The sequence below is a fragment of the Xiphophorus hellerii genome, chromosome 21, assembly GCF_003331165.1.
Source record: "Xiphophorus hellerii strain 12219 chromosome 21, Xiphophorus_hellerii-4.1, whole genome shotgun sequence".
NCBI lineage: Eukaryota > Metazoa > Chordata > Actinopteri > Cyprinodontiformes > Poeciliidae > Xiphophorus > Xiphophorus hellerii.
This window is the reverse complement of record NC_045692.1, coordinates 25,328,401-25,342,003: the sequence shown is the minus strand read 5'-3', so window position 1 is coordinate 25,342,003 and position 13,603 is coordinate 25,328,401. Positions and strand designations below refer to the sequence as shown.

The 13,603-nt window shown below is 47.3% G+C and overlaps 2 protein-coding genes across 8 annotated transcripts in view; both read left to right on the top strand.

Annotated features, from left to right (window-relative positions):
- LOC116712074 (NACHT, LRR and PYD domains-containing protein 3-like) overlaps positions 1-13,603 on the top strand; it is a 1,065,068-nt gene that overhangs the window by 507,620 nt on the left and 543,845 nt on the right. The gene's annotated exons all lie outside the window — the stretch shown is intronic.
- The window catches only part of LOC116712078 (sodium channel protein type 4 subunit alpha-like), a 120,945-nt gene that overhangs the window by 78,318 nt on the left and 29,024 nt on the right, over positions 1-13,603 (top strand). The window contains exons 20-23 of the mRNA XM_032551855.1: positions 2,043-2,183; positions 2,272-2,392; positions 2,525-2,718; positions 6,699-6,822. Of these exons, the coding sequence (XP_032407746.1) occupies positions 2,043-2,183; positions 2,272-2,392; positions 2,525-2,718; positions 6,699-6,822 (580 nt within the window). The remainder of the gene's footprint in view (positions 1-2,042; positions 2,184-2,271; positions 2,393-2,524; positions 2,719-6,698; positions 6,823-13,603) is intronic.

Here is a 13,603-nt window from a genome sequence, read left to right as displayed (position 1 = left end):
CTAACCCAGATAAAACCCGGGGTGGTTTTTGTTGCTGGATTGGATTTATTAGAGTCACAGAAACTTGTTTTCTAAAACCAGAAACTCCAGAAATGATGCCAGGTAATAACTGAAGCCTGTATGAAACTGACTCGTTCTGCAAACTCTGTAATTAAATATCCAAAGAGCTTCAATATTGTGAAAAGGAAGAGGAGGAAAAGGACGGTTCTCCTCTAAGGGTTTGTTTTTACCAGCCCTGCTGAGTCGCTTTAATCTGATTCCAGTCCGTTTGTCTAGAAGGTCCGGTTCATTTGTGAACGCTGATGGAACCTCGGACTTTGTTTAGATGAAGTGAACTCTGGTTCGGTTTGAATGTGAACACCAAGCGGACCGGAGACCGCTCCAAAAGCAGGAAGTGGACTACAGCGCAGGGCATTCTGGGTAAATCCAACCAAAGCTAACATGCTAGCCTAGCGCTAGCAGCAGAAATGGCTCCTGGTCTTCAGCCAAAGACTAAAGAGAAAAATCTGACGCCTCCATCTTGTTTCCATCTGGTGAAGAAGGAAGTTGCTCTCAGTGTCTTCAGAGGTTTTTGTGTCGTTTCCTTCAGTGGTTCTTGGTGCAGCGCCCCCACTGGCCAGGAGGGGAACAGGTTGGTTTGACTCAGAGAACCACAGCAGCTGGAGGTGGAGCAGATGATGAAGTTCTGGTTCCAGTAGAACCGGGTCGACCGGACCATACTAACATGTCAGTCATATAATCACTCTTTAGGTTCTCGGTTCTGATTCGGTTCAGTTGGATCGCGGTTCTGAGTCAGGATTGGATCTTTAGTGAAGTAACTTCTGGTTCAGTTTGAGAGTATTAGCCTGACTTTACATCTTACCTGGATCTGTTACCATGGCGACTAGAGCTTTTTCTCAACACCTGTCCTCAGTTCCTCAGGTCTGACAGCAGAACAGAGGAACTTTGTTCTCATGGTTAATTCTCATGACTGAAGCTACAATCAGCGGTTTGCTAACATCTTAGTCTTTCTACTGCCCCCAAGTGGCCAAACCTGGAATTAAAGCTGTTTTCCTTGTAATGAGTTGCTAAGGAGGAAACGGTCTGCTGGTTCTGCAGTCGCTCCCGTCAGAGTCCGGGTTCTGACCACTGGAAACCAGGAAGGTCATTGGTCAGTACCGCAGGTTGCCATGTTAGCTAATCAGAATCATTGATCAATTGGTGGTGGATTACACAGCCAATCAGACGGCAGCGATTTGGGTCAGGGGACCTTTGACAGCAACAGAGATCAGTATCACACACAACAACAACAAACATGGCACCAGCTGGGATCAATACACACACACACGCCCACACACACACACACACACACACGCCCACCCACCCACACACACAGAAATAATGCATCTTCTTCTGTTTGAGGATAATTATTCTACCATCAGAAACTTCAGATCAGATCTCTGAACATATTTAGAGCTGAAAATGACACACAGCAGGAAATGATGTTACACTAAAACAAAACACTGTTTTATTCTCAGTTTCTGGTTTTAAAATGAAGAAAAACTTTAAAGTATTTTATTTTGCTGGATGTTGATTTTTATTTGAAATATTAATGAGAATACAAATAGATTTAAAACCTGCTGCTGTTACATCCAGTGTAATTATTAAACAGCTAAAACCTGAATTTGTTATTAAATGTATAATTAAAACTATTATCTGGTTTATCACTTGTGGAGCTGCAGGAAGTGAAGGAAACGTGGAGCGAGTTCAGTCGGTTCCTGGTGTCGGTTATTGACCCAGTGGCCCGGTTTCCAGCAGCTGCTGGTTGCTAGGGAACCACCATCCAGCCGCAGGGTTGATGCTTCATCAGCTCCATGTCAGGATTATGAATGAATCAGACATTTTGTTTTATTTCTGTTTGGTTTTCTACATCACTTCCTGTTCCTTTGCTTCTTCTGGTTCTACTTTAAACTGGTTGATTAAACCACTGAGATGTAACCGGTGATGGGACATGTTTCAGGTCAGAACCGGCTCTGACTCCGCCCCCTCTGCTCTGTCTGCAGCTGCTGAACCTCTTCCTGGCTCTGCTCCTCAGCAGCTTCAGCTCCGACAACCTCTCCGCCCCAGATGAAGACGGGGAGATGAACAACCTCCAGATCGCCATCCACCGGATCACTCTGGGCCTGGCCTGGTGCCGCCGACAGGTACTGCTGGTCCCGACCTGGTTCGGACCCGCTGGTTCTGACCTGTTGGTCCTGACCTGGTTCTGACCCGGTGGGTCTGGGGTTCTAGGTGGTGGACTTCTTCAACGGGAACCTGAAGCGGCGGCGGCAGAAACGAAAAGAGGCCAAAGCCATGATGAAGCTGAAACGGCTGAGCACCGTTCACACTGAGGCCAACGGCGCCGTCATCGGTAACACACACACACACGCACACACCCACACACACACACCCACACACCCATGCACACACACACACACACACAGACACACAGAGAGTTTGGGTTTATCTGGACAGAACCAGAACCAGAACCCGTCTGTTCCAGGCCGCCATGTGGAGAAGTACGTGGTTCCGGAGGACGACAGCTACATGACCAACCCCAACCTGACCATCAGCGTTCCCATCGCCCCCGGAGAATCCGACGTGGAGTTTCCGGAGGAAGAGGAGGAGGAGGAAGAGGAGGAAGGTCAGGAGGAGCAGAGCGAGGGGTCCGAGGGAGACGAGGAGAGAGAGGAGGAGGTGAGGACCCGACCCGACCCAATAACTGCAGATAAACAATAAAACTGTAAAATCTCTGAACTTCCTGGTTTGCATGAACTGCTGATAATCAGACAGTTTTCTGACGTCGGTCTGGAGGATGAATCTGTTTCACCAAACTCTGGTTACAGCCACAACTTCAGCCAGAGGTTTTAAATCAGGGAACATTTCTCCACCTGAAGTGATCAGTTGGATCATTTCCTAATTTCTCTTCATTCCTGCTGAGTTCAGCTTCACCAGATCAGAGATCAGGAACCGAAATCAGATTTTTATCAAAGGTTCAGTCAAATCTGAGGATCTGCTGGAAGGAGGAAACACCATGTGTGTTCCTGGAAACGCGGTGTGTGTTCCTGGAAACGCGGTGTGTGTTCCTGGAAACGCGGTGTGTGTTCCTGGAAACGCAGTGTGTGTTCCTGGAAACATGGTGTGTGTTCCTGGAAACATAGTGTGTGTTCCTGGAAACGCGGTGTGTGTTCCTGGAAACGCCGTGTGTGTTCCTGGAAACGCAGTGTGTGTTCCTGGAAACATAGTGTGTGTTCCTGGAAACGCGGTGTGTGTTCCTGGAAACGCGGTGTGTGTTCCTGCTGGGTGTGTGTAGCAGCGACGCAGCAGGAAGTGTGTGTGTTCCTAACAGGAAGTGACTGATTTGTGTCGTGCACGTGTCACTATGAGCGTGCACGTGACCTGTGCTGACTCAGTCTGGGTCCGTCGGGTCCGGCAGGATGTTCTGGTTCAGGTGGTTTCTGCAGGATTTCAGCTGTTTGGATGTAAATCCAGGGCCGGTTCTGTTCTGGTCCGGTCCGGTTCTGATCCGGTCCGGTCTAACTCCTGGTCGGATCTCGCTGTGGCAGCTCCTCAGAGGTTCTGCAGCTGCAGCGGCCCGGTGTTCCAGCGTCATCAGAACCTATTATTGTTCCTGCAGAGGATAAATGAAGGCAGGTTCTCCAGCTGCTCTGTTCGGGTCCAGACCCGGAAAGTTCTGACACGCAGATTCTTCATGCCGCGTTGCTGGATCAGCACCCTGAGGGTGAAAAATGCTCTGAGACGGTGAGCGCTGGCCCGGTTCTGACCCAGATAGGCAGGTGAGCGGCGCTGCTGCTGGAGGGGATGAGTCAGCGGCCCGGTTCAGCTGTGGTTCCGACTGCGGGAGCGGGTCCGCTGAGCGAGCAGAGCGTCGGCCATCTGGATGTCGGTTCTGATGGGTTCTGGTCAGAGTTACGGTCCGGTTCCGTTGTTTCAATAGTTTGATGATTTTTATTTTAGATTGGACTGAAGAAGAAACGCAGATCAGGTTCTACAGGTCCAAACCCAGCAGAACCAAACCCAGCAGAACCAAACCCAGCAGAACCCAACAGAACCAAACCCAGCAGAACCAAACCCAGTAGAACCAAACAGAACCACTCTCCAGAACTTTTTTCTGTGAAATAAGAGCCGGAACATGAGAACCCAGCAGGTTCTGTCCCGGTTTGGACCGGACCCGCCGTGTTTCTGCACCTGGAAGTGACTCAGTGAGGCTGTGATGACCTTTGACCTCTGCAGAGACCAGCAGGTGTCAGCAGTGGCAGGTGGAGGCTTTGATTCGTCTCTGAGAGAAACATCAAAACCACCAGAACAGAGAAACCCAAACTATTACAGAACCAGAACCAGAACTCAGTAAATATGATACAAACAGAACCAAAATGGTAAAACAGATTTTCATTTCAGGGAATTTTTCTTTTCCACAAAAGAATAAAAACATTTTTTTCCAGTTTTCTCATAAATATATTTAAATATTTTATATTTATTAATATTTTTTAAATTCTCCTTCATCTGGAATCTGAACTGGATCTGCAACAAAAAACTAAATACATTTTATTTTTTCTTCATAGTTTTAAATAATTGAGACATAAATAAACTGGAGCAGTTCTTCAAACGGACCCGGTTCTGTCTGGCAGGTTCTGTTTGGTTCTGCTGAGGTTCCCTATGGTTCTGTCCAGTTCTGTTTGGTTCAGATTCTGGGTCTAACTGCTGTTTCCTCTCGGTGTTGTTCGGTTTCGGACCGTTTTGCCTCCATCCGTCTCTGAGCTCCTGCTCGTTTTTTCTTCTTCTCTTTTTTTTCTTCTTCTCTGTTTTTTCTTCTTCTTCTGTAGTTTAGATGAACGATGTCCCGTTTTCTGTCTCTCTAAGCAGAAAACGTCCCGCTGACTGATGTTGGTCTGTCCTTGTTAGCGCTGCTCTTTGCCTTTAAGTAAAGATGAATGACTGTGTGGGGAAATAAGCATCTGTTACCATGGCGACGGATAATGAAACAAGAGCGGTGAAGACGCCTGGCTGCGTTTTTACCCAAGGACAAAAGGATCGGAGTTATTCTAACATGTTTGATGGTCAGAGCAGAGCAGGAGGCTCCGCCCACCACGCCGGGAGACGACGCAGCGTTTATAACTGTTAATCAATAATCAATCACTTCCTGTTTGACCCGACACACAGGAACAGCCTTCTACTGCCCTCTACAAAACAGGAAAACAGCTGCTGCAGTAAATTCATTGGGTTTATAGTCAGAACCGGATCCAGGACCGGATCAGGTCAGATGGTTCTGGTGGAAACAGGATGAGTATGTAGAAAAGCTCCTCTGTGAAGCACGGCGGAGGCCAGTGATGCTGTGGACATGGTAGCAGAGATTAGGATAAATTATAGCCTCATGTCTGGTTTTGTTCTTCCTGCGGCTCCATGAGGCAGAATTATTCTGAGTCTCGGCCCGGTTTGACGGCTTAACAACCAGGAGAACTTTAAGGCTGCAGTCCCACTTGCAGGTCTGCTTCGACCCACTTCAACCCAACTCCAGTCCGTTTAGAAAGTCCGGTCCGGTTGGTGAGGTGTGAACGCCAAGCTAACTAAGGTTTACCGGACCATCAGCAGGAAAACACAATAAATAAGGATCCAGGTTCTTATGTATTTCATATGAGCTGGTTGCTCTCTGTTTGGGTCGACCCGCAGAACTCCGGTTCCTCCGGTTCCTTCGGTTCTGTCCCTGAACCAAGCCGGTTCTCCATTTTCTTGCAACTCGGATCCATAAACTGAAATACATTTAAACTCCTCATTACAGACGTCAGCTGTCAGCAGGCTGCATTATCCACCCTGGGTCTGCTCGTCTCTGGGAGCGTGTGTGTCAGAGATTAGAGAGAGAGAGAGAGGGTGTGTGTGTGTGTGTGTGGGTGTGTGCGTGTGTGTGTGTGTGTGTGCGCGTGTGTGTTTGGCTTCACCTCTGCCTGCGTTTGTGTCCAAGGCTGCTGGCATTTGTCACAGTCGCTGCTCTCTGTTCTCAGGCTCTGAATGTATTCATGAGTGGCTGTTGACTCAGGTAGTTAGCTCACCTGTTCACACACACACACACACACCCACACACACACACACACGCACACACACCCACGCACACACACACACACACACCCGTTTCTACCGTTTCTTTGTCCAGACAAAAGACAGACCGTCCAGATTTCTCTCCCTCCGTCCTCAGCAGAAACTCATCCCTCCATCGTCTCTTTGTGGAGTTAAACTCCCATGATGCTCAGCAAACTGGGACCTTTAAAGTCAGCTGGGATTGATGTAGCGGGGGGTTGGGGGGTTTCCTGTCGTCCTGGTTTTAAGTGAACAGACGGTGGTTTTCCTGCGTTTTGGAAACTGAAGGTTTGGTTCTGTTGCTGCCAGGAATCCTGCCGGTTCTGAACGGTTCTGACTCATTCTGCAGAGAAACAAAGAGACTCTGGGCACAAAAACAGGATAAAAAGTTTAGAACAAAATAGTGAAGATAATTCAGGCTGGAGGCTGGAGGCAGGCCGGCTTCCTGAACACGGTAGAAACCGGGTCTACCCGGTCCGGACCCGGTCTGGACTGAGTCCTGACCCGATCTGGACCGAGTCCTGACCCGATCTGGACCGAGTCCTGACCCGATCAGCTCATCACATGGTTGTTTCTGGTTTCTTCAGCAGAAAGAAGAAATCAGCCTATCAGAGGGCAGCACAGTGGACCTGAGGAAGCCTGGCGAGGAAGAGGACGAGTACTCAGAGCTGGCCGAAGAGGCCATGGACCCGGACAACTGCTTCCCTGACGGTAGGAACTGGCCCGGTTCTGCAGAACTCACACCCACCTGGTGATGCCGGTCCGATTGGACTGAAGTTTTCACCCCTGAAACATTTTTACAGTCAGTCACATTAACAAGCTGCTGTAGTTCAATTCTCACAAAATCAACAAGCTTTTTCATCATTTGCATAAATGTGAGTTTATTGCAGATTTTATGCAAAACAGATCAAACACATCGAGTTTAAATCATCCTGACTCCCACCAGCAGGAGGCAGTGTTTCCTGCTGCCTCATCCTCACTAAATGTCGCGTTAAAGTTTGTCATCGATGTGGCGACGAATGAAAAGTCACATTTACTGTCGGACATAAGATCTCAAAATTCCTTTCAGATACAAAGAAGGTCACAAAGTCAGTGAGTTTAATTAGAAAATAATCACAAAATCCTGACGGGACTGAGTTATGTTTCCATCCAGCTGAATTTTTAAAATGTCACAAAAATAAGAAACCAAATAAATTGGATTTGTTTGGAAAGAATCAGTCAGATTACACTAAGCAGAAATTCATCTGGTGTTGGTGCTTTGCTCCGTAACAAACAGGAAGTCGAGGCTAACTAGCAAGGACCGTTGTTGTCCAGAGTGACGAGATGATCCGAGTGACGAGACCAACATGGACTGAACGGATTCCTTCACTTCCTCCTCTGTATTTGGTAGAACCACAGAGACTATAAATCTAAAACTGAGCAGAAAATCAACGACATGGTTCACAACTTCTCCTGCTGTTCACTGATTGGTCAAAATCTACTGGAAGAATCCAAGTGAATGGGAGAAAACCCAGACTGAGCAGTGAGGTGAGATTTGAATCTAGTGGAATAATGAAGGCTAAGGCTAAGCTAACATGGACCAAACATCTCAGAAAACCAGAGATGATCCTCCAGTCTGAGGTTTTTATTTCTGCCTTCATCTTTTTCAGAAAAGCCAAAAATCACAAGAAGTTTTATTTTTTATTTATTGTTATCATCAGCCTTTAACATTTCAAAATGTCTCTGATGATTCTTCTATGATTGAAGACAATATAATAAATGTTGGTTGATTCTTTTCTTATCATTAATGTGATCTCTAAATGTCTCTTTTATGTGAATTTTTTGCCTCTTTCAAATATTTTCTGGAGGATTTGGGATCCATTCGGTTGGAAACAGAAAAACCTTTTGGGTTATTGTTGTCTACTCCAGTTTTATATTTTACTGGAGGAGCAGCGAGGAGCCCAGAATTACAGATATTAATCAACAATAAGCTGCGTTGGCGTTTGAGAATCCAGGACAAACAGATGAAACTAAAACAAACTCCACACAGAAAAGTTGCTGCAAATCCTCAGAGAGCGATGAGTTTTCCATTATTCCGTCTGTGAAGGTGTATCCCCGCGCGTTCCTCCGGCTCCTCTAACCTTCAGCACATCCCACCCCCCACTACCACCACCCACTTGGCCCAAAACTCTCACAGCAGATTTATGACTGTGTTCCTACTAACCCAGGTGAGAAGCAAACACCTTGGCACTTCCTGACTCAGCCGCTTTCCTCCAGCAGACATTTGTCTCAGACGCAGGAAGCAGGAGACACGCTGAGAGGTAACCGCTGTAACAACAACCAGTAAACCTGATGGATGACCTTCTGCCACAGCCTAAGCAAAGGTCACTGCTGTTTCTACGCAGACGATCTGCTGCTGTTAGCCACCGACAGGAAGTCAAAGTCTGACCCCTGATACAAGAACGGTTATTTTGTCTTTGGCTTTTTCTTCATGAAGTCTCTTCTGAGGGATGAACACATGAATAATAACCAGCTGAGATCAACTGCAGCTTCTCCTCTGTTTGGTGATGAAGGTGAAGCTGCAGCCATCAGATGGTTTATAACCTTTACTGAGGTAAAGTTTGAAAATGTTACCGTTATTCACAACATTCATGCAGAAAATGGACAGAAAGTAACCCGGGGTAACCATCAGGTGTGACTGCTCTACCTCTACACACACCCACACACCTACACACACACCCCCACCCACACACACACACACACCTACACACACACCCACCCACACACACTCACACACCCTTCAGTGATTGCTCTAGCATCTCGTGTGTGAAGACGAAGGTATGAAGGGAATTTTGTGGAACATGAAGTCATATATCGACAGAATAATTTTCAATAAAAAAACCTTTTTGGCTGCTAAGTTACTGAATAAATATACATATGAGCTCATTTTAATCTTCAGGTTCTTCAGCCATCAGAGAGTTTCAGGAAGTCCTGATCATTTATGGAGCTTCTTTAGAAATATGGATGCTAACATTAGCATTGGCTGCTACATGTTAGCATTGAGATGCTATTTTAGGCTAGCATTGCTTCGCTGACAGGCTAACTCCTTTTAGCACAACTTGAACCGAACAGCAGTCTTTTCCATCGTCCAATCAGATCGTCTAGCAGCAGGAATTAGAACCGTTTCGTCCTCCATCGCTGTTAGCAGAGTTAGCTTGAGCGTCAGATTTACGGTCGTACCAGAAACGTGTGAATACAAAAGTTCCAGCTCGGGACTTTTGTATGGAAAAAGAAAATGCGACTAATTGGATTAAAATTTTTAACACGTTAATCAAAACCTGGTTTTATTTAAACTTTGTCTTTTCATTTGAACTTTTTCACATTTTATCACAGATTTGAACCAACAGAGAAATTATCATCTTTAATAATTTATAAAATCTGTAACAAATTCCAATACATAGCGGTTCACATGCATTTGTATTCATCCCCCTTTCAGTCTGACACCCATAAATAAAACCCAGAGCAACCAGTTCAGTCATTAATCAGAGGACGGACCAGCAGCAGACCCACCAGAACCAGAACCTGCAGCTTGTTGTTCTATGTTAGATCTGCTGACTGGACCTCTGAATCCTACCAATCAGCTCCAACTCTTTGTTTCTTTGGTTCGGTTTCCTCTGGGTTCTGTTTCTGTTCTGCTTCTGTTGCTCCGGCCCGTTTTTAGGAAGCTGACAAACATCGTGATGTAAAGATGGCGACAGACTCCAGCTGCGGTCGCCCGCTGCCTAATTACCCAGATTACATCATCACTTCCTGCCCAGCCTGCGGATGTTCAGTTTGTTCTGCAGTCACATGACGGTTTCCCCGACCACATCCCCCCCGCTTGGCCCGATACTTTCACACTAGATTTATGGTTTTCTTGTGACGGCCCAGGTGAAAAGCAAACACCTTGTTTCCTTCCTGACTCAGCCGCTTTCCTCCCGGAGCGCAGAGATTTGTCAGCGTGGATCTGATCCACGCAGCAGCAGCAGCAGCAGCAGCAGCAGCAGCAGCAGCAGCAGCAGTCGCTGCAGCCACTCGGGGAAGTTTGTGGATAAATCCCAGCTCCTGAGTGACCACACTGCGATAAAAACTCAACATATTCAGGAATTTAGATGAGCCTCTCAAGCTTATTACTCATAAAAACCCCAGAGAGGAAGAAACAATGAGGACAGCCAGCTGGAAAACCCTCAGTGAAGAACAAACAGAGCCGAACACCTGCAGAACCTCCATCACCGGCACCGAGGTGCAGCTCTCTAACCTGCATTCATCCAGCAGGACCGGCTGGTTCTGAACGCTCACGCTGCGCTGGAGGAACCAATCAGACGCAGGAACACAGCGGTCACTTCCTGATTTAATCACAAACTCATTAAAACCTGGTTAAACAGAAACAACCAAAGTCTGATCAGAAACAAGCCGACGTCATAAACATGACTTAATGCTGAGCATTTAATACAAATATTAAACACAAAAGTTCTCTAGTAATACCTCAGACATGAACAAACTTTTATAAAATGCTGAACGTTTAACATGATGGATATATTTTACTCTCTCTGACTGACATGCATTATCTTAATGCTTCATCTTATCAGTTTCTTACCTGTTGGATTCATATCTACATGAATTAAAAAATATGGAGTCAATCATGAATATCGTGACCGTCCTTCAGGACCACTGCGACCCCCTCAGGGGCCGCGGCCCCCATGTTGAAGCCCTCTGATCTAAACAGCATCATTTAGAAAGATGCTGGTTTACTTTATGTTGCACAAACGCAGCAACAAATCACTTTAAAACTACAAATAAAAAAATTAGCATGTTCTAAACCTAAACTTAAAAATGACTGATATTTACATAAATATATAAAACCAGATCCTATAACTTGCTGAATAGTTTTCTGTAGGTTTGTTTTGTTTTATTTCAAGTGTATTAAAATATTTGTAGTAGAAACTAAACCACAAGCTTTTGTGTTTTTGCGGATTGATTTATGTATTTAAATCTAATTAAAGATGGAAAACAGGATCAAACCAGTTAGATATGAACTGTAACTATATTTGATCAGATTCTGCTGTTGGTGGAGAAAAACATTAAAATGATTCATTTAATTTCAGAACAAAAGTGAAACGTTTTCCTGCAGCTTCTCGGCTTTAAAAGCAGGACGTGGATCTTGGAACATCTTCCTCTTTGTTTTAACGTTAATGTTTCCTTCAGCCTCGGTTTCGGCTCCAGGACTCGGAGCTGAAGCTGTGAATCGCAGCCAGCAGTCGGACGCATAAAAAGGTCAGAAGCATAAAACTGAGCGGAGGCAGGAATAAAAGCGCTCCTCCTCACGTCGGGTGGAGCTGCCAAGCAGCAGATGTTGTTTGAGTTTGATTCATTTAGAAGATGGATCGTCCATCAGCTCCGTCCCAACGCCGCGCCGTCTCCCTGATTCAGCACAGTCCTTCGCAGCAGGCGGACGTTTGTCACCGGCGGGACTCGGATCGGCCGCCGGAGCGCCGACAGGAAGAGCGGGGGGGTCGGCTCTGCGCCGCGTCTCCGACTCATTTGTTTCAGCTGAAACGGCGAAGAAACGCAGAGGAAGGATGAGGGATGGAGGAGATGTTTGGATCTACCTGCTGGAGCTGAAAGGACAGCAGCTTCACGTTCCGTCTCGCTGGCACCAACTGATCCGGACCTCCAGCGAGCAGCTGGGCTGACTCAGCGCTGGCCGCTCAGACTGGACCAGTAGCACCAGTCTGCTGACTCAGCGCCGCTCCTGCAGGCAGCTGGCTGCAGGAGGAGGCCAGGAAGAGTCTGGCAGCTGCTGGAGCAGCTGGGGGTTAAACATCCAGGGAGCAGTTTGGGTTTGAGCCACAGAACCGGCGCAGACCTGTGGTCCGCCGGTCCTTATGTCGGGTCTGATCATCAACACCCTGGAATCATCAGAACATCAAGACAAAAACGCCAAACAAACGTCCATCCAGGTGTTACAGACCGAACTGCGTCCTGCTTCCAAACGTCTGGTGGACGAAGAGACGGAAGTGAGACGATGATCCTCCGGATCCGACCCGCTGCTGCTAACCCGACCCGAAGGAGGAAGAACATCAGCACCGAACCAACCACCTGGGAGGGGTCAAAGGTCATCCATTGTTCTCCAGAGAAATCTCTATCTACAGGCCTCAGTTAGCAGGTCTAAGGTTAAAGGTCGTGACCCTGAACTAGTCTGGCTGCCCCCATCTTTCTAGAAACAAGATGGCTGCCCGACTGCGGTCAGCAGCAGGAGGGGGGACGAGACTCCTGGGACGATGTCCACCGGACTGATGGGACCAGAGGACAGATGTTGGACCAGAGGACAGATGTTGGACCAGGCACGGTGGGGGAGGGTCATGCTGTGGGCTTGTTCTATAAGCTCCTTCCAGCCTCTAATTCCTCCAACAGGTAAAGCTGGGTCCAAACACAGCTGCAACAGCACCAAGCTGTTCCTCTGGCCTAGTCAAAGTCCAGACCTCAGCCTGAGCAGAACCAAATATTTTCAAATCTCAATGAACAGAACCAATTCTGGACGGATTCCGAGTCTGATGAGGTCCGACTGTCCGACCAGAATCAGAACGTTTATGGTAAGAAGAACGACAAGATTTTTTTCAGTCCAAACGGACATGAAGACTGACGAGGTTCTGGTGCTGCCGGGTCTGATGGAGGTTCTGGACCTGCCGGGTCTGATGGAGGTTCTGGACCTGCTGGGTCTGATGGAGGTTCTGGAGCTGCCGGGTCTGATGGAGGTTCTGGAGCTGCCGGGTCTGATGGAGGTTCTGGTGCTGCCGGGTCTGATGGAGGTTCTGGTGCTGCCGGGTCTGATGGAGGTTCTGGTGCTGCCGGGTCTGATGGAGGTTCTGGAGCTGCCGGGTCATTAGTGGACTGTGGTGCGATTGGTCCAGAGTTCTGTTAACTCAGGAGGAAATTAGCTTTCATGTCTTTTATTCTTGCTGGATGCATGAACAAACCTCTGGCCACTAGGTGGCAGCACTGCTGAAGCTAATCAACAGGTTCAGCAGTAGAAGTCACAGCCTTTCACTCAGAACTCACATTTGGAAGATTTCGTTCTCGTTTTGGAGAATCACCAACCAGGAGTCGAGTTTAAAGCTGCACCGCTAGCTTGGCTAACATGCGCTGAATGCTAACAATTAAAAACGCCACAACTTGGCTTGAAGCAGCCGATGGAAACAACTGCTGATGTTCTGGACTTCCTGTTCTTGGAGCTCAAGTCCAGAACTGTTGGACAGAACCACAGAGTCCAGTTGATTCCTGTTTTCATCAGGATCTGCTCAGTCAGTACAGTTGACCAACATGAGGCTCTAGCAGCCAGTATGGACCCGTGGTTCCTCCACTGAGGACCTCCTGGTTCTACTGGGTCAGATTACTTTCTCTCCATGAAACCGGGCTGATCAGTGGAAGGTCCGGTCCATATTCCCCTGAGAGCTCTGCGTTATATTTAGCCGTT